The sequence below is a fragment of the Rhinopithecus bieti genome, unplaced genomic scaffold (assembly GCF_001698545.2).
Source record: "Rhinopithecus bieti isolate Rb0 unplaced genomic scaffold, ASM169854v2 scaffold_34209, whole genome shotgun sequence".
NCBI classification, from domain to species: domain Eukaryota; kingdom Metazoa; phylum Chordata; class Mammalia; order Primates; family Cercopithecidae; genus Rhinopithecus; species Rhinopithecus bieti.
Genome location: NW_016814385.1, coordinates 24,152 through 44,588, shown reverse-complemented (window position 1 = coordinate 44,588; position 20,437 = coordinate 24,152). Strand labels below are relative to the sequence as shown.

Below are 20,437 nucleotides of genomic sequence, written 5' to 3'. Positions count from 1 at the left end.
CTGGGGTGGTGACAGAGGACAAGGGTCTCAGGGCAGGAGAGCCCCAGACTGCAGGACTCATGTGGGAGGCAGCCGATCGGGGGAGTAAGAGGGAGCTGTTCCTTCACACCAGCCATAAAAGCTTCTAGCCTCACTTATTTCTCTTACCTGTGATGTTTTGCTGTCTCGTTCTCTAATTTTGTCCTTTACAAGTTTTATTAATGAGGTGATATTGTAAAATTCGGCTTCCTCCAACACTCCTGGAATAAAGAAAAATAAATTGTCTTTACTAAACCAAACGAAACCAAAGAATCTCCTGCAATGAGGACCTATGACTCGGGCCAGCGGGAGCTGCTCAGGACCCATCCTAACAGGTTTCCTGCAGACACGTTAGCCCTGCAGGGTTCCCGGGATGATGGGTGGAGGGGTCGTGGCAAGAGGGCCGACGTGTGGACTAAATACCTCCAGCTCAGGTCACCCTAGGCAACCTCGAGCGACCTCCAGTGGCCCACCAGGTATGGAGTCGCTGGTTACATGCAGCTCAGTGCATGCCTAAACTGAAGCCACGGCATGCAAGGGGTGGAATCTGGCATTTTCCCTCCAAGCCTGGAGGCCAACACTTCCTGCTGGGAACCTGCTCACGGCCACGCCACTGGGTGGGGTGCTGTGTGGGGCTCAGGCCTGCAGCCTTGTGCATATGTCTCAGTCACCTGGCACCTCAGTTTACCCCATTCAAAGGGAAGACTGTGGCTGGCTGAGAGGGTCACTTCCAGCTCTTCCCAAAGACTGCCATCCGTAATGTGCTGCATTTAGGGACTGCACACCTCCCTTAACAGCCTTAAGAGGAGATTCCACAGGTCCAGCCTCAGGGCTTCCTCATGGGTGGTCTCCAGAGGAACCCACACATGGGACATGGCAGCTCAGGACAACACCCAGCCACCTACATAGCACAGGGCCACGCAGGATAGGGACGAGAGCCTCAGAGTCACAGGCTTCCCGGCCCTGCATTAGTCTCGCACAGCCCCCTTCTCCAGCACCGAGGGCGAGTGGCCGTGTCAGAGGTGGGCCAGCGAGCCCAGGTGGTTTGTGTCTAGCGCCCATTTCTGAGCCAATCCCACTAGGGGCAGATTGAGATAAAGTGAAGCCTGGACTCAAACGGCTCCACGGCAGAACACAAGGGGCTGCCCAGGCGACCAGAGAGCGCGCACATGAAAGACACTGCCTGCCAAAGAGACAGGAGTGGGCAGCGTGGGTCACAGCCTCAGAGCGGGGGCAGGGCTGGGCCACAGCTCCCGTCACCCTGCGCCCTGCGTGAACTCGGAGGAGGCAGGCAGATGCCGAGGCCCAGAGACCCAGAGCAAAAAGGGAGTGAGACGCTGCCCAGTACAGACCGATGCACAGACACGGACGCCGGGGAGCAGGGCCACGCCCGCACGCAGGTGCCCAGAAACCCTCAGTCTTCATGGCAAGGCCTCGGGCTGTTCTGAGCCAAGCCAGCACTACAACACACAGGCAGGCCAGCCTGGGCCCAACGCGTGTGGGTGCTGTCCCTGCACCACCACCACTCAGAATGGAACACGGCAGCTGGCAGCAGCAGGTACAGTCCAGGTGATGGCACAGGGATACTACCCTTGGGCTGTCCTTGAGGGAGAGCAGGCCAGGGAACCAGGGCCCTGAGGCACACCATGGGCATCACCGGGCATGTCTCACACACCTGCTCAGACCACCTCAGTCACAGCAGGGAGGAGCCCCTCGCCCCCTTGTGTCGCCAGCTGGAGCCTGCACAGAGGGAGCCCTCCAAGGAGCTGCAGCCGGGGAGGACCCCACAGCCACAGGGTCCCCAGGCCTCCGTGTCCGGCAGCTGTGCCTGCCCATGGCCTCAGCACCAGAACGTGGGCCCCAGCTTCACAGTACAGGGCCTGCTCCTCCCTGGGGGTCCAGGCTGCAGGCATCTGTGTCTTAAGTGGAGCCCGTGGCACCTTCGTTGGGCCCTTGCCCCCAAAGCTAAGGCACCTGTGCTCAAAAGTCGGCTTACCTTCCTCTGCGAGGTCTTTGTTAATCACCAGCTTGCCATGTCTCAGGTAGTTCAGCACGGGCCCAAAATAGGTGGGGTCTCTGTCGATTAAATAGGCACCTGTTTCATCCTAAAGAGAGCGGAGCACGGTGAGTCCTCCGTGAGAAGCCGACAGTTCCTGCAGGTCCACCAAGGCCCAGTCACATCAGGAGGCTTCAGAGGCACCAGGTGACCCAGGCCTCTCCCCAACAGACCTGAGCCTGCGGCATCTCAGGAAACCCCTGATGGTGTGGCCACGTCCTGCCGCCTACAGCCTAACCCTGACCAGCCACCATCCCAGGTCTAAGTGAGTTTAAGTCTCTCCATATGGAGACAGCCTGGCTCTATGTACTCCAAGGTGAGGCCACTGTGCCCTGGACCTCTGTCCTCACAACTGCAAGACCTCTAGGAAAACACACACGAAAACCTCACCCAGACCCTCGCCCTGGGATGCCCTCGCGGGCAGGGCAGGGGCCTAGGGCTCAGCCTCTGAAGGACACCCCTGATGGCCACCAGCCTGGGCCTGCCCTCCTTGTGCCCAGGTCCTCCCTGGCCGACATCCAGGACTGGGGGTCAGGGTGACGGGCTCTCTGCCAGGGGTGGAGAGGGCACCTTACAGCAGGCGCAGCTGCCAACAGGCCCTGAGCCAGCAGCGAGGGAGGCCCACAGTGACCTCCACTCAACAGCATCCGGGGCTTTCCCCGAGATCATCACTCACCACACACAGCCCTCGCCCCGGCTCAGTGCTCACGGAGGCCGAGATGTTTACAAACAGACCCCTCGGAAGGTGTCCTCACGCACCTGGGTGGGGGGCCCCTGAGAGGCACTGCCCCTGCTGCTACCACGGTCACCTCAATGTGGGCAGATACCCTCTGAGGCCCAGGGTGCCCCACACATCACACCTGGCAGCCCTTTCCACCAAGTACAAGAGGCCCAGTGGCCTGGCTGTGAGCACAGGACGGGCGCCCAAGCACCCCAGGCAGTCCCCGTTGGGGAGACAGAAGAGGCAGTTTCTGTCACCTTATCCAGACCCAGGCCTGCTTGTCGGCTACACATCTGACGGGGGGGACTGCGAAGCCGGCACGGCCCATCTTCCACGCGGACTCAGACCTTCGATGTGGCTCTGCTGGGGCAGCTCCTGCCTCCCCCAGTCCTGCTCCCACCTGTGAGCCACTCCCACAGGGGCTGGTGCCTGCGGGTGCCCTGGAGGGCGGGGAGCTGAGACCTTCGTTCAGAAACACCGGGCCGCCTCCCGGACATGGCCCAGGGCCAAGCAGCGGCGAGAAGCCACCCCACACCCCAGTCAGGGCAGGAGAGCCCCCTCCCCAGAGGGGCTCCCGTGGGGCCTTGGGCAGGTGCTGGCCACGGGAATGCCAAGTTCGGCGATACGGGGAGGCCGAAGGTGTCTCCACCACAAAGCACAGGGCCGTGCTAGGACCCTATTTTCATCCATGGACAAATTCTGCCATTTGGGTGCTAAGACCTAGTGGTTTCAAGAGATTTTCCCCAAAGTCCACCACTGCAAACCTGTAAAAACCTGCTCTTAGATCAGAGGAACGAAACTGAGTTTTGCGGCTGAGATAAAATCAATTAGGGCTCCGGGCATGGGGGTGCTGGACCTGGAGCCTCAATGGCCCCCCTACTCCTCCTTAAGTTGACCTCAACTCCACACAGACCTGACCCCATCCTCCTCCTCCACCCCCCCCAAGAACACTCAAGCCAGAGCTGCCCACCCCACAGGCCCTGCCTCCTGGGCTTGTCCCTGCCTTTCCCCAACCCTCCAGACTCCACAGCTCTCAAGCAAGGGCCAGGGCCACAGGCCAGCTCCCGGGAAGAGGACACTGGGTGGTCCTGCCCAACTGGTAAAAAATGGCCCCCATTTCCCACAAAGGGGTCCAGGTCTGGCAAGGTGGCCAGTGCTGCCACCCGAGTCCAGGGTTCCTCCCCTCCCCACCCCCATACGGAGAGAATGGTGGCTGCGTGACATCCGCACACCACTCAGCTCAGGAATCATTCATGGCTCAGTGCTCCCTCGACAGACTGCTGGTGGGAGGTCAGGAAAGATCAGATAGTGTGGGGAGGCTCGCCTCTGCCCCGGACAACCCCAGAAAGCCCCCCTCTCAGCCATGGAGGCCTCCAGGCCTGGCCTCAGTGGTCAGACTGCAGCTCAAGGCCAGGCCACCCCAGGCCTCAGTTTCTTTATGAGCAAAATGTGAAGGAGACCAGCTCACGTAGCTCAGGGCCACCATGAGCGCCAGGGCACCCAGCCTGTGGCAGGACCTGGGCACTGAGCCGTGACCTCTAGGCCAGGACAACCCACCATGCACTTCTCGGCCCCTGGGCCGGTGCAAGAGGAGAAGGAAGCATGCTGGGTGCCCCCAGACACACGAGGCAGCCCCAGTCCTGCAACTGGAAGGATGAAGGCTGGAAGGAGGGCGGGGAGGAGACGGCCATCGGTGGAAACCACATGGCAGGACAGAGGAACACAGACAGATCCAAGGAGCTGGCAGGGCACTGGGCGTGCTGGCACTGGGCTCGGCCTCGAGACGGGCAGGCGGGGGCAGTCCACCGTGTCTTGGCAACTCGTGCCACTGGGCGGGGCTGACTTTTCCATTGAACATCCCCTGTAGGAGGCAGCTTTTGTGGCTGATGCTTTGAAGGTACCCCTGACCTCAGTCTGGCCACACCTGGCCCAGTGCAGTGATGCCAGCAGTAGGCCAACTGGTGCAGCCGCTACCATCACGTGATACCTGCTGCAGCAGGGAGGGAACAGGGAGGAGGCGAACAGACCCTGCTTCCCACACCACAGCCCGCTTCCCTCAGCATGGCAGGAGAGCAGCATGGTTGGGTAGAGAGGGGCCCCGATGCAGAGCTGGGGCTGTGCTTCTTTGGGGGCCTAGGGCGGGTAGTGAGAGTGGAACCTGGTTTGCGGACATGGCCAGTGGCACAGCCATTGCACCCACCCCACTGAAGGTGTCAGGTTCCTGGGCCTCAGGAGGAGGATCTGTGTGGGGCTGCCTGGGGCTGTGTCCCTGGGGTTTGCCCCACCCAAACTATGGCTGCAGACCCAGGCCTCCTGCTCCAGGGAGCAGGCAGGCCACAACTGCAGCTGCCCAAACCACAGCCTTAGGCATCCCTGCACTCTTGGGGGCCCAGGAAGCCCCCTCTGCCCTTGCAGGCTCGGAAGTGCCAGTGGGATCCCACTGCCTGGCTTATTCCTGTTGTTGGTGCCTGCTGCGATCTTGGAGCAAAGTTGGGGCCAAGCCCAGGAGCCATGAACAGCAGCAGGAGGCAGATTCCTGGGCAGAAGGGGGCAGGTCCCTGGTAAGGCCCCACCTTCAGGCCAGGGAGGGCATGAAGGCTGGGGCCAGGCTGCCAGTCCTGCAGACCAGTGTGGGGACCTGTGGTGCGTTCTCTGGGCCTGCCCATGAACCAATTAGCATGCACTTCCTTCCCTCTGGGGTCCGTAAGAGCCCTGGCCTCAGCCAGAGCAGGGCAGAGGACGAGGATGACAGAGACAAATGGCAACTGGAAGACCAGCTACAGAGAGAAGCTACTTTCTCTGCTGAGAGCTGGGAAGTCAATGGGGACCTGCTCGTGGAGAGAAGCCAGCCAGTCCAGGGCCTCCTCTCTGCTGAGGTGCAAACGGAATGAGCCGACCTGCCTACAGAGAGGAGCTGCCCCTGCCATCTCCTCTGCACTGTCCTAACACTTGGTAAAGCTTCTCTTCGTCATGTTCACCCTCCACTTGTCTGCTAGCTCATTCTTCCTGGACACAGAACAAGAACTTGAACAAAGGTGCTGCTGGCCAGAGGGGTTTCTGGCCAGAAAAGCGACACCCTAAAGATACCATAACAGCAGGGTTGGGCATATCCAGACATGGGGACGTGGAGCTTTGCAAGGCCAAGTTCACTAGCTGGAGCCATGGCAGCTTTTCAGGGTGCCTGAAGAGAGGCCCTCCGGCAGTGAGGGCTCAGGCCACGGGGGCTCTACCCAGCCCGTCTCAGTCTCTGGGGTCCAGACTCCCCCCAGAGGGACCAGGAAGTCCCTGGATGCACCTGTGTGGGAACCGCAAGCCCCAGGAATCTTCCTGACGTGCTTTCCCTGCAGCCCTTGGCTCCAGCCCATCCCTGTGCTCAGGGGCCAGCAGCCTGGGTGCAAAATACCCAGCCATCAAGGGCGGGGAGGCTGGGCACCGCGGGGGACCCCACCTGCATCCAGTTAGGAAGAGACTTGAAAGGAGCAGCCCCTCGGAGACTTCCAGGAGTCCAGATGCTTGTTGCCAACCTCACGGGGAGCCAAGGCTGCAGGGCAGAGGGGCAGAGAGAACCCCAGCTGCGTCTACCAAGAACCTGCCATTCGGGAGGCTGCCGGCCGCTCTGCACCCCCGCCGCCGCCCTGGTGCCTCCAGGACAGCGGCTTCATATGGGGCCCCCGCCACACTACACTCCTCCCACATGGTTCAATTATCTGAGTCCTACAACCTCTGGGCCCATGTAGGACACATCCAGACTCCGTGGACTCGGCACACCGGGCCTGCAGCTGCCCCCACAGCCCTCTCCCAGAGTGACACTGCAGAGCCCTGCATGGCCTGCCCTGAGACCACGTAGACCCTAGAACCCAGCTGAGCCGTGGGGCACCAGAGGCTGAAGGGTGAGCAGCAGGCTGAATCCTAGGGGGGAAAATCCAAAATTGGCTCCTCTGTGGCTGGCCTCATAGCTCTCCGGCCATTTCTTCCCGTGGGTTCCTTCTAACTGGTGCAGTTCCTTCAGAAACAGGCCCTGTCTGGGCAGAGGGGAAGGTCAGGGACATCCGCGCCAGGGCAGGGAGGCAGTGGCGTGTGGAGGTGCTGCTCTCACCACTGCGCTCTTTGAGTTCTTTCAATGGGAGATTTCCACATCCACAGGAAGTGCCAGGGTCTTAAACCAGGACCTCCAAATCCCACCAGGGTTCAGGTCTTGCTGTGGCCTGACTCGCTTCCACACATGTAGGCACGGTCTTGGTGCTCCCGCTCGAGTGAGTCACGTGCTCCAGATAGGCCTAGTGCATGCGGGGGCTACTCCTGGCGCCAGCCCAGGCCCCGACAGTGCCCAGCCCATGTGCAAGGGCCTTGGCAGCTCACTGCTGGTGTTAGGGATGTGGCTCGGTAGCCTCCACCCTGATGCAGAAACAACAAAAAATTAAGGAACACGGGAAAATGGGAAACACAAAATCATACAAAATTCAGGATATACTCCTAGGCTCACGGAGACAAAGGCAGCAAGGTCACCTTGGGGAGGTTTAGAACAGCGCCTGGGCCAACCTAGGCAGGGCCCCTGTGCTGCCCATAAGGCCGGCAGCAGTGCCTGACCAAGCCCCCACAACGCAAGGAAGGAAAGATGCCCCGGCCTGGTCACGCCTCTAAGACTGGGATGAGGAAAGGCGACCAGGAAGCCAGTGAGATGCTGCAGGCCGGGCGTGGGGGTGCTCTTCTTCCTGGCTTTCCCGTGCCTTCCACGGCTGATACAACCAGCATAGGCTGCACTTGATTCTCGGGAAGATTCATGGTGTTTTTTTTGTAAAAGAGCCATAATTTTTTTTTTTTTTTTTGAGATGGGGCTGGAGTGCAGTGGCCAGATCTCAGCTCACTGCAAGCTCCACCTCAGCCTCCGGAGCAGCTGGGACTACAGGCGCCCGCCATCTCGCCCGGCTAGTTTTTTGTATTTTAGTAGAGACGGGGTTTCACCATGTTAGCCAGGATGGTCTCGATCTCCTGACTTCGTGATCCACCCATCTCGGCCTCCCAAAGTGCTGGGATTACAGGCTTGAGCCACCGCGCCCGGCCAAAAGAGCCATAATTAAGACTGTTTTCTTGACAAGTCATTTCCCTCATCTTCCCTGCGTCTCACTGAATTGGCATCTGACCTACTTGTGGCCAGGCCCAAGATGGCCTTGAGTGGGCCCAGCAGGCTGGGCTGAGCCACCCATCTCCAGGGGTCCCAGCTTTCAGCTGGAGCCACGAGCCGTAGGCCAGGCAGGGCAGTTTCCGAACCACAGAGGAGAGGGTGACCCTGGACACAGGAGCACATGGGAGGCAGCACCGAGCCAGGGCACACACAGCCCTAGGAGATGGAGAAAAGACCCCGCGGACACAGCTAACTGCTTGCCCACTCCCCAAGTCCACAGGGCAGCCGCAGATGGACATCTGGTCAGGAAAGCAGCGCTCAGAGTAGTCTGGTAACAAGCCTGGCCACTCTGTTCATCTCACCAGACTCCGGCTGCAGCGCTCCACCATCCATGCTGTGGCCCAGCAAAGCAGCAGGGGCAACATGGGGGTCCCCCAGCTTCTCAGGCACACATCCCTAATGCAACCAGCAGCCTTGAAAATGGCAGTGAAGGGCTGGGAATGGTGGCTTACGCCTGTAATCCCAGAACTCTGGGAGGCCAAGGCAGGCGAATTACCTGAGATCAGGAGTTCAACACCAGCCTGACCAACATGGCGAAACCCTGTCTCTACTAAAAATACAAAAATTAGCCGGGCATGGTGGAGGGTGCCTGTAATCCCAGCTACTAGGGAGGCTGAGGCAGGAGAATCGCTTGAACCCGAGAGCCCCGCTGCAGTGAGCCGACATTGTGCATTGCACTCCAGCCTGGACGATACAGTGAGGCTCCGTCTCAAAAAAAAAAAAAACAGCAGTGAGGAATGAGGGTGCACACTGCCAGGCTCTCACGCCAGATTCTAAACGGAACATAACCCTGCTGCCGCCCGCCCCTGTCGCAGCTCCCGCAGCTTCCGCAGCTCCACATAGAGGCTCGGTCAGCCCTGCGGCTCTCAGTCAATCCCGACGCTCGGAGACACGTGCCACCAGAGGGGACGAAATCAAGAGAGGGAGGTGCCCTGAGCCAACTCTGCCAAATTAAATCTAGACGCAAAGGCATAGAATTTTCTGTGCACCAACATCCGCAACCAACCTAATTAGAAATACTTAGTTTTGGCCGGGCGCGGTGGCTCAAGCCTGTAATCCCAGCACTTTGGGAGGCCGAGACGGGCGGATCACGAGGTCAGGAGATCAAGACCATCCTGGCTAATACGGTGAAACCCTGTCTCTACTTAAAATACAAAAAACTAGCCGGGCGACGAGGCGGGCGCCTGTAGTCCCAGCTACTCGGGAGGCTGAGGCAGGAGAATGGCGTAAACCCGGGAGGTGGAGCTTGCAGTGAGCTGAGATCCGGCCACTGCACTCCAGCCTGGGTGGCAGAACAAGACTCCGTCTCAAAAAAAAAAAAAAAAAAAAGAAATACTTAGTTTTTACTCTGAAATTATCCAATCTCGCACACAAAACCTTCACCTCCACTCTCTCTTCTGTTTTGTTTTATGCAGATGTGTCGTATANTGAGTTAAAACTGCACAGCAGGACAGGAACAGGCCTGAGGACCCAGCAGAGTATTCTGGGCAAACTGGCAATGGTCTCGGTGCTGCTCTCACCAGCACACTCTTTTGAGGCTTTCAGTGGGAGATTTCCACATCTATAGGAAATGCTGGGGTCTTAAATGAAGACTCCCAAATCCCACCAGGGTTCAGGTCTCGCTGAGGCCTGACTCGCATCCATACACATGCACGGTCTTGGTGCTCTGAGCTCGGGTGAGCCATGTGCTCCAGATCGGCCTAGTGCGTGCGGGGTCTACTCGTGGCAGCAGCCCAGACCCGGACAGTGCCCAGCTGAAGCACAAGGACCTGGGCAGCTCACTGCTGGTGTCGGGGATGTGGCTTAGTATCCTCCACCCTGATGCAGAAACAAAAATACGGAACATGGGAAATATAAAAACAAAATATTCAGGATATAATCCTAGGCTCACAGAGACAAAGGCAGCAAAGTCACCTCAAGGATGTTTAGAACAGCACCTGGGCCATCAGGGGCACCTGCCCAAAGAAGGAACGATGCCCCGGTCTCTAAGATGGGTGAGGAGAGGCAGCCAGGAAGCTGGTGAGATGCTGCAGGGGCGTGGGGGTGCTCTTCTTCCTAGCTTTCCCGTGTGTCCCATGGCTTACGCAACCAGCACGGGCTGCGCGCAATTCTCATGTAGGTTCGTGGTGGGTTTTTTTTGGTAAAAGAGCCCTAACTGGCTGGGCTTGGTGGCTCACATCTGTAATCCCAGTACTTTGGGAGGCCAAGGTGGGTGGATCACGATGTCAGAAGTTTGAGACCGGCCTGGCCAACATGGTGCAACAGTCTCTACTAAAAATACAAAAATGAGCTGTGTGTGGTGGCGCGTTCCTGTAATCCCAGCTACTCAGGAGGCTGAGGGAGGAGACTCGCTTGAACCTGGGTAGCAGAGGTTGTTGTGAGCCAAGACTGTGCCATTGTACTCCAGCTTGGGCAACAAGAACAAAACTCCATCTCAAAACAAAAACCGTAATTTAGACTGTTTTCTTAGCAAGTCGTCATCATCTTCCCCGCCCCTCGCTGAACTGGCATCTGACCCACTTGTGGCTGGGCCCAAGCTGGCATTGAGTGGGCCCAGCCGGCTGGGTTGACCCACTCATTTCCAGGGGTCACAGCCTTCAGCCAGAGCCCCAGGCCGTAGGCCGGGCAGGGCGGTTTCCAAACTACAGAGGAGAAGGGGGATCCTGGCCATACCAAGAGCAGAAGCCAAGGTTGTCTCCTGGAGAGGAGCACACTGGAGGCAGTGCCGAGCCGCGGGCACACAGTCTCGGGAGATGGAGGAAGATCCCGCAGACAGAGCTGAGTGCTTGCCCACTCCTGAAGTCCACAGGACGACCACAGACAGATGTCTGTTCAGGAGAGAAGTGCTCAGAGAAGGCTGGTAACGAGCCTGGCCACTCTGCTCATCTCACCAGACTCTGGCTGCAGCTCTCCACCATCCATGCTATCGCCCAGCAAGCAAAGCACCAGGGGCAACATGGGGGTACACCAGCCCCCGAGGGACAGGTCCCTAATGCAACCAGCAGCCTTGAAAATGGCAGTGAAGGGCTGGGAATGGTGACTCATGCCTCTAATCTCAGCACTTTGGGAGGCCAAGGCAGGCAGATCATCTAAGGTCAGGAGTTCAAGACCAGCCTGACCAACATGGCGAAACCCTGTCTCTACTAAAAATACAAAAATTAGCCGGGCATGGTGGAGGGTGCCTGTAATCCCAGCTACTAGAGAGGCTGAGGCAGGAGAATCGCTTGAACCCGAGAGCCCTGCTGCAGTGAGCCGACATTGTGCACTGCACTCCAGCCTGGGCGATACAGTGAGGCTCCGTCTCAAAGAAAAAAAAAAAAAAAAAAAAAAAACACGTCAGTGAGGAATGAGGGTGGAGACTGCCAGGCTCTCATGCCAGATTCTAAATGGAACATAACCCTGCTGCCGCCCGCCCCTGTCGCAGCTCCCGCAGCTCCACACAGAGGCTCGGGCAGCCCTGCGGCTCTCAGTCACTCCCGACGCTCGGAGACACGTGCCACCAGAGGGGACGAAATCAAGAGGGGGAGGTGCCCTGAGCCAACTCTGCCAAATTGCCCCACAGAAATCTAGACACGAAGGCATAGAATTTTCTGTGCACCAACATCCGCAATCAACTTAATTAGAAATACTTATTTTTACTCTGAAATTATCCAATCTCGCACACAAAATCTTCACCTCTACTCTCTCTTCTGTTTTGTTTTATGCAGATGTGTCGTATCTTTGGCCCACGAGAGGCCTTTGATGTCACCAATTACTAATGGGGAAACCGAGGCCAGAGAGCAAGGAGGCTTGTCCAAGGCACCCAGATTCGGAGAGCAAGGTGGGGCCCCTGCGTCCTGGTCGCCAGGCCTGCTGCCTCCCCACCACCTCTCCCTTCCATTGCTTCTGGGCCTCACCCAGCACAGAAACTGGAATTTGGGAAGTCCATGCCCCACGCATGACTCAAAGCTTAGTGAGAAGCAGACGTGTGGACGCACGACCTGGCCCCTCACACGAGGTCCAGCGGCTTCTCTGGGAAGAAACATGCGTCAGGTGCACCACGGGGGGTCTTGCCAAGCTGAGGTCGCTGCAGGGTCCTGCTCTGCTCGGCAGGAACTGGAGCCCTCTCAGGAGCAGGGGTCTCAGGTTTCTTGCAAGAAAACTCGGGGGCTGCCCAGGAAGCCCTGCCCTTCCCGCAGCACAGGGTCCAGCACCCAGAGGTGGAGACACACCCTGTGGGGGCCTGTCCGGCTAGGGTCAGCCAGAGCTCTGGGTGGCAGCAGGGGCGCTGGTGGGGAGAGGCATTCCTGGCCACACACACTGCCTTCAGGGGCCTCCGGCGCATCACCAAAAGCTGACAGGGCTGACTATGGCCAGAAGTGGACATTAACAGAAATTAAGTGCGGCTGTCTGTGTGCAGTGGCTCACGCCTGTAATCCCAGCACTTTGGGAGGCTGAGGCAGGCGGATCATGAGGTCAGGAAATCGAGACCATCCTGGCTAACACGGTGAAACCCCGTCTCTACTAAAAAATACAAAAAAATTAGCCGGGCGTGGTGGCAGGCGCCTGTAGTCCCAGCTACTCAGGAGGCTGAGATAGGAGAATGGTATGAACCCGGGAGGCGGAGCTTGCAGTGAGCCGAGATCATACCACTGCACTTCAGCCTGGGCGACAGAGCGAGACTCCATCTCCCAAAAAAAAAAAAAGAAAGAAAAATTAAGTGCAGCTGCAGGAAGGGAAAAGCGTTCTTGGCATACTCTTTCTAAAAGCAAAGTACACTCACATCTGTAATTTCAGCACTTTGGGAGGCCGAGGTGGGCAGATGACCTGAGGTCAGGAGTTCGAGATCAGCCCGGCCAACATGGCAAAACCCCATGTCTACTGAATATACAAAAATCAGCCAGACATGGTGGCTGGTGGCTCGTGCCTATAATCCCAGCTACTTGGGAGGCTGGGGCAGGAGAATTGCTTGAACCTGGGAGGCAGCGGTTGCCGTGAGCCAAAATCACCCCAGCCTGGGGAACAGAGCAAGACTCCATCTCAAATACATAAATAAATATTTAAAAATAAAAACCAAGTGTAAGCATGAATTGAAGATTGCCAGGCACAGCCTCTCCTGACTGCACTGGCCTGGTACCAGGTACGGGGCAGGGGTACCACATTTGTCATCTTCAGGAGAGGACGTCACCCATACTTTACAGAGGAAGAAACTACAGCTCACAGGGACACGAAATCACCCCAAGTCACAAGGCAAGCCCGGGGTGGGCGGAGTCCAACCCAGGCTCACCAACTCCAAGGAAGATGCTCCATCACACCAACCCCAGGCCAGAATGTTCTAGGTGCTCTGCAGTCCAGGGAGAGCTGCCCAGTTGACGCCCACGGAGAACAAGCACATCCTGGGGGAGAGACGGCTTACTGGCCTCTTCGCTACGAGGACCCCTCCCATGGTGCCACGCAGGCAGGTTCTTCCCCAGGCTTTAAAGACCATGCCTGGGGACTGCTGACTTGGGGTGTGGAGGGGGGATCTGCTAAAAGAACCAAAGTGCCTACGAGAGTCTGAAAAGGAGTCCTTGGGATGCCTGGTGGCTAACGACAGGGCTGGGGAGAGACCAGGCAGCGGGTGCCCCCATCACAGCCACTGCTCTCTTCTCTGACTGGGGACCAGCCCTGGCGAGGCTTTAGACCTCACTCCACCTTGACCTTTCAGAGCAAAAACGGCCACACGCAATCCGTAAGCAAACGGGCATCTCTGCATTCCTGTAAAACTTTACTTGCAAAAACAGGCGGGTGGGCCAGTTTTCTGACTCCCACTACACCAAGACTAGTCACTGCCCTGCTGGACAACAGCCACTGAAGGCTGCACCTGCAGGGCCAGAAAGAGGAACTGCCCAGGCGGCGACAGCATTTCCTCCCAGCCACCCGCTGAGGTCTGCAGGCGAGAAGGCCGAAGACCGCGGGCCCGTGTCAGGTGCCCCGAAACAAGCTCTTCTCAGAAAGGCTCAAAAGTGTTTTCTTTTATTCTTCCTAGCTAGGACTGAACCCATCAGAAATGTTCCATTTCATCACCAGAGGCGAGTCCTTTTCTCAGGAATTTATGGCACTGACTCATGGCCTAAGGTCTAAAGGGCTTCAAATGAGGCACCTGATAAAGAGGTGAGCACAGGTTTGCTGAGGACCAGCATCTGCTGCAATGGGGAAGGAGCCGGGAGGCCCCAGCACCGCGGGGACCATCGCTCACATCCAGAATAGATGACGGCTTGTGGTCAGAGCAAAGAACATGCTCAGAGCCACATCCTCAACTGAAGTGTGAAACCAAGTCCATCAGCGTCGCACACACCCACTCACGGCCTCACACTGAGGCTGCCACAGCTCTCACCAGTGCTGGCTACACAGAACATCATCTGCCATCCCCACTTGACGTGATCCCCACTTCTCTTGCCAAGCGGCTTCAAAGACGGTACTCCAGCCCACACCGCATCACTGAGCCCTGTCTGAACAATTCCTTTCATAACTTTCCACCCCTGAGGTCTTGCCAACACCAAGTACACTGTTAGAGGCACCCTGACTGCCCCACCCCTCAAAGACCCATCTGATGCCACCACATGTGCAACCCTCAAGCCAGAACACTGGCCCTGTTCAAAGGGCAAATGTTCACGTGCCGTTTTCTCCAGGGCCGCCTCAGCTGCAGGAACCGAAGCCTCCCCAAATCCTCCTCTTTCTGAGTGGTTTCCAACCATAAAGCAGTAGTGTTTCCTGTTTCCTTTTAACTCCTGAAGTATCTCCACACTCAGGCAGGGGCTGGTTTAGCTGGAAACAACAAACTCGACTTTGTTTTCAATAACGCCTACGGGCCAGGGATTGTGCAGTACAAGAGACCTAACCCAAATGAATCGAGTCGTTGGGAAGCCACATTCCACCTGGCCTGCCCTTAAAGACACCATGGAAGAGAAACATGACAGAGCAGCAGATGAGCAGATGCTGAAATGCACAACATAGCCACAGTCCTGCTGGGGGAAGTCCCAGGAGGAAGTGAGAATTCACACCAGGCTGTCTAGAAAGAGAACTTCGTGGCAGCCATGGGCCCTTGGGACAGCAGAGTAAGGGCTTGGGAGCATGGAGTATGGCGGGTGGTGGGTCCCAAGCTGGGTTCTGAGGACTTGGTTGGGGGCAGTCATGGCCCAGAAGCTTAGATGTGGGGCCAGAGGATAAGCAGGTCAGCCCCTTGATGTGTGTGGCTTTCACCACCCTCCCTAACAACCCGTCTGTCAAGAGCTCCCCTCCCTACCAGATACGATGCTTTAGCGGGGTGCTCTCCCAACCTCTCAGGCACCCAGAGCTTCTATGGTTTCTTGGGAATCCTCCCCCTTAAATCTCGCCATCCAACTCCTCTCCAGACCCCCATATTCTGCAAGCCCAGGTGCTCACTCCACACTAGTCCAATAATCCGGGCAGGGATTCTTCCTCCACATCCATGCTTAAGTCCAACTCTAGGAATATTCTTTCATGAATCTCAACTCTGAGGTCAGAGCTTCGAGATCTTTGCAGGTGAAGCAACATCCTGTTTGTCTTCCATCGTGTAATTAATGGCCTCCCACTCCTGACACCCCTTCCCCTCCTCCTCAGATTCCTCACTCAGGATTTAATTAGGAGCAATCTCCTGGGACATTCTTTCATCAGAGCCACAGGAGACAAAAACTAAGATGAAGCATTTTACACATTTCCTCATTTGACGAAAAACACTTTAGTATTGGGACTAATATGAATTAGCACTACACTTCTGGCAAATTATCTGTCACTAAAACTAACCTTCTTCACTACAATTATTGTTTAATTATTATTTTTTGAGGACAGTCTCACTCTACACCGCATGTGGCAGTGCAGTTGGCGCAACCCTTCCACCTCTCATTTCAAGCGATAGTCTGCCTCAGCTTCCCGAGTAAGGCTGGGACTACAGGCATGCGTCACACTTCCCAGCTAATTTTTGTATTTTTTAGTAGAGCAGGGTTTCGTCATGTTGGCCAGCTGAGTCTGAAACTCCGACCTCGGGTGATTACCACCCGCTCAGCCTCCCAAAGTGCTGGGATTACAGGTTGTGAGCCACCATGCCTGGCCCTACTCCAGCTATTTTATGAGACAGAGACTGTACTGCTCTTTACCTTCATGTTCTGAGTTCAATTCTTACCATTTGGAATCCAAACTGGTTAAATGGAGGAGATGAAAAGATGCAAGTATAACACAGATATATTCGGAAAGATTAGTTACCCCTCCCCCAAAGAATTGATTCGTACAGTAAAGCATTTCTTTTTTTTTTTTTGAAGACGGAGTCTTGCTCTATTGTCCAAGCTGGAGTGCAGTGGGTGATCTTGACTCACTGGCAACCTCTGCCTTCCGGGTTCAAGCGATTCTTCTGCCTCAGCTCCCGAGTAGCTGGGACTTACAGGCATGCGCCACTACGCCCAGTGCTCATTTTTGTATTTGACTAAGACAGGCGTCACCATATGGCCAGGCTGGTTTCCAACGAGATCCCACCTGCCTCGCTCCCAAACTGTTGAGATACAGGCGTGAGCCAGCGAGCCCAGCCCATAATTTTTAACAAAATCTTACTTGTTAAAAGAAGGGATGAACCACCTAACTGTGCTAAAGTTAGTCAGCTCTGAATCAAGTGCTCCAGTGCTGAATAGACAGCATTGCCCAAAGAACCCAATGGACCAAGAGTAATTTAAAATTCTAATTTCACATACAAAACAGGAATGCTTGAGTAGAAAGGCAAGGGAGTGACCGACTAAGCCCTATTTAAAAAGAAAAACCAAACAGTAACATACACCCACACTTATAAAAAGAAAATCACAGGTAACAAAAGGGCCTATACTGTCATTCCTGGGAGTCCATTCTCTGAGGAGGGGCTGGTCAAATGAGCAATGGAAACAGTTGGAAGTTGTGGGGAGGAGACAGGAGTGTTGCATCTAACCCTCATTTCTACCCGCAAGGCGCCTTAGCAGTAACTCCAGATTCGATTTCCTGATCATAGTCATGCCATGCTGAGAATGGTCTCAGTCAGGCTTCTCAAACTGAAGAGGATCCGAGCTTTCTGGGAAGGCCTCATGCATGGCAAATGTTGCTGTCACGGCACAAAGCCAAGTGGCAATCATGTAAGCTCAACTGAAGACCCAGCAAAGTCATAGGTGTAAGGCTTGTCAACTGCTGAATTAAACAGGTAACAACTTCTTAAACGGCTTTTTTTCAAAGTTTCAATCCTGCACAACTCCCCAAGGACACTCATTCCTCGGCTTTCACAACCTTTTTTTTTTTTTTTTTTTTGAGACGTAGTCTTCGGCTCTGTCTCCAGGCTGGATTGCAGTGGCCGATCTCAGCACAACTACAAGCTCCGCCCTCCCCGGGTTTAACGCTCATTCTCTGCCCAGCCTCCCGAGTAGCTGGGACTACAGGCGCCCGCCACCTCTCCCGGCTAGTTTTTTGTATTTTTTAGTAGAGACGGCGGTTTTCACCGTTTTAGCCCCCCCCCCCCCCCCCCCCCCGGGATGGTCTCGATGTCTGACCTCGTGATCCACCCTCTCGCTCCCCAAAGTGCTGGGATTACAGGCTTGAGCCACCCGCCGCCCGGCCCACAACTCTAATAAACAGTAATAAAAGGTTTCTATTACCATCTGCCCCAAACAGCATGAGCATTTCGCTTGATGAAAGACAAGCTGCAAACTAACCTGGAATTCCTGTCTTTTGGCGAAGGGACAGTGAGAAAACTAAGCTAATTAGAAACAGACTGTAAAGATTCCCTACTGGCTCTCCTGGACAACCCTAAAGGAACCCTTAACTAGAGCAAAATTCCTTTCGAAAAATCATACTACACACTACGGATGCATCTTCTAAGAGGTGCTGCGTGGGTGATACGTGCTGTGGATGGAGAGGAGGAGCGCCAAACTCTCTAAATTCAAGTCCACCGGGGGAAAAAAACGGCCCGCCCGCCCATGTCAACCCCGCGCCAGCGTTAATTCAAGCGTCCAGAATGTGAAAGGACAGACCAGCGCAAGGGTTCTGTTTCCAGAGCCAGCAAGTACCCTGGGACAGAGAAGAGAAGGCGTTCACACACCCTGGGCAAAAGAACCTACTGAGAAAAAGAAAGTAGAATCACAGCAAAGTCCAGGGTCTGGGAAGCCTCCTCCACCGAAAAGCAAAGAGGGCGAGGAAGAGACACCCCAGGGTGAAGCGACTCAGGATCCTCCAAGGCAGTGGACTCCAGGGCGTCATCCTCGTCCTCCCCTCCCAGAGCAGGGGGTCCGGGGAAGCTGGGGACGAGCTGGTGACAAGGGATCGCGGGGCTCGAAGCCCGAGGAGAGTCGCCCGCTCCCGCTGAGGTCTCCTCCGCACGAAGCAGGACGTGTGCGGTAGCCGCAGGCCGGGACGGCCAGGACCTTCCGGGCTGGCCCGCGCGGCCCTCACCTTGTCCGAGTCCAGGTCGGGGTCGGCCTGGCACAAGCGGTACAGGAAGGATTTCGGGTCCCGGCACAGCGTCTGCCGAGTGGTGAGGAAGTAGGTGCCGCCGACGTTGAGCCGGACCCACTTGGACACGCTGCCGGGGCGCTGGGCCAGGGCGCTGAGCCCCGCGCTGCAGCGACGGCACAGGCCGCCACCCAGCCCCGCCCCGAGGCCGCTCCGGGCCGGCGGCAGGAGCTCGCAGTGATTCTCCGCCATGATCCCAGCAAGCCCCGCCACAGCTCCGTTCCACCGGAAGCGTCCGGCTTTTAATAGCGTCCTCCCAGTTCTGTCCCGCCCACAGGTCCGCCCTGGTAGAGCGCCCGCCCCGGCGACACGCGACAAGCGGAAGTTCCGGTCCGGAAAAGCAGGAAGTCAGGCCCGCTTCCGGCGGGAGCGGAACCGGCGTGATCTGGGCGCTAATGCTGATGGACTGCGGTGGAGACCTGCCTCGCTTTCCCACAAGCGGGGTGCGAGCGCCTGACCCAGACCCTAGCCTTTACCTACACTCTGATCCCAGCTCATGCACCGGTCAAAGGAAGAGCCACACCAGCAGACGTCTACACTCTACATGCTTTTTATTATAAGACGACCGAATATAGGAGGAAAATTGATCATGTGGTAACTACACCTGAAGCACAAATATTTGGGGGGGAAAAAAGAATAAACAGATTCATTAAATGATATGATTAAATCATTGACCCAATAGAAAATTTATTTAATAAGGGCGGGGCCTGGTAGCTCAAGCCTGTAATCCCAGCACTTTGGGAGGTCGAGGCGAGCGGATCGCGAGGTCAGGAGATCCAAACCATCCTGCCCAATAGGGTGAAACCCTGTCTCTACTGAAAAAACAAAAATTAGCGGGGCTTGGTGGCGGGCGCCTGTAATCCTAGCTCCTCTGGATGCTGTGGCAGGAGAATGGCGTGAACCCGGCAGGCGGAGGTTGCAATGAGTTGAGATCTCCCCACTGCACTCCAGCCGGGTGGCAGAGCGAGACTCCATTTCAAAAAAAAAAAAGAAAGAAAATTGATGTAATAAAGTGAGAAAAAAGTTTTAAAATATATAGTAATTGTTCACATTCAAGGCTGTACATCAATACATACAGCAACGTGGCCCCGAACATGAATTCAATCCAAATAATTCATATATTAGAATTTAGGCCGGGTGTGGCTGGCGCAGTGGCTCACGGCTGTAATCCCAGCACTTTGGGAGGCCGAGGTGGGCGGATCAGAAGGTCAGGAGTTCGAGACCAGCCTGGCTCGGTGAAATCCCCTCTCTACTAAAAATACAAAAAATTAGCTGGGCATGGTGGCACCTGCCTGTAGTCCCAGCTACTTGGGAGGCTGAGGCAGGAGAATCAGTTGAATCCGGTAGGCGGAGGTTGCAGTGAGCTGACATCGCGCCACTGCACTCCAGCCTGGGCAACAGAGCGAGACTCTGTCTCAAAAAAAAAAAAAAAAAAGAATTTGGCCGCTCGCGATGTAATCCCAACACTTTGGGAGGCCGAGGCGGGTGGATCACGAGGTCAGGAGTTCAACATCAGCCTGACCAAGATGGTGATTCCCCATCTCTACTAAAAATACAAAATACTAGTCGGGGGTGGTTGTGGGTGCTTGTAATCCCAGCTACTGGGAGGCTGAGGCAGAGAATTGCTTAAACCCAGGAGGCAGAGGTTGCAGTGAGCCAAGATCAGGCCACTGCACTCCAGCCTGGGCGATAGAGTGAGACTCTGTCTCAAGAAAAAAAAAAAAAAAGAATTTAGCAGGCTGAATTAGAGGCCACNCGGCCGCCCAAGTCAACCCCCGCGCCAGCGTTAATTCAAGCGTCCAGAATGTGAAAGGACAGACCAGCGCAAGGGTTCTGTTTCCAGAGCCAGCAAGTACCCTGGGACAGAGAAGAGAAGGCGTTCACACACCCTGGGCAAAAGAACCTACTGAGAGAAAAAAGTAGAATCACAGCAAAGGGACCCCGAGCCGCCTCCGCCGAAAAGCAA

The 20,437-nt window shown here is 56.1% G+C and overlaps 1 protein-coding gene across 2 annotated transcripts in view; it reads right to left on the bottom strand.

Annotated features, from left to right (window-relative positions):
* Positions 1 to 18,731, bottom strand: part of KCTD5 (potassium channel tetramerization domain containing 5) — a 30,068-nt gene extending 11,337 nt beyond the window's left edge. For both annotated transcript variants that reach the window (XM_017850116.1, XM_017850117.1), the window contains exons 1-3: positions 18,412 to 18,731; positions 2,015 to 2,123; positions 148 to 239 (exon numbers count right to left, since the gene is read on the bottom strand). In XM_017850116.1, coding sequence (XP_017705605.1) covers positions 148 to 239; positions 2,015 to 2,123; positions 18,412 to 18,663 — 453 coding nt within the window. In that variant the 5' untranslated portion in view covers positions 18,664 to 18,731. The remainder of the gene's footprint in view (positions 1 to 147; positions 240 to 2,014; positions 2,124 to 18,411) is intronic.
* Positions 18,732 to 20,437: the final 1,706 nt, after the last annotated feature.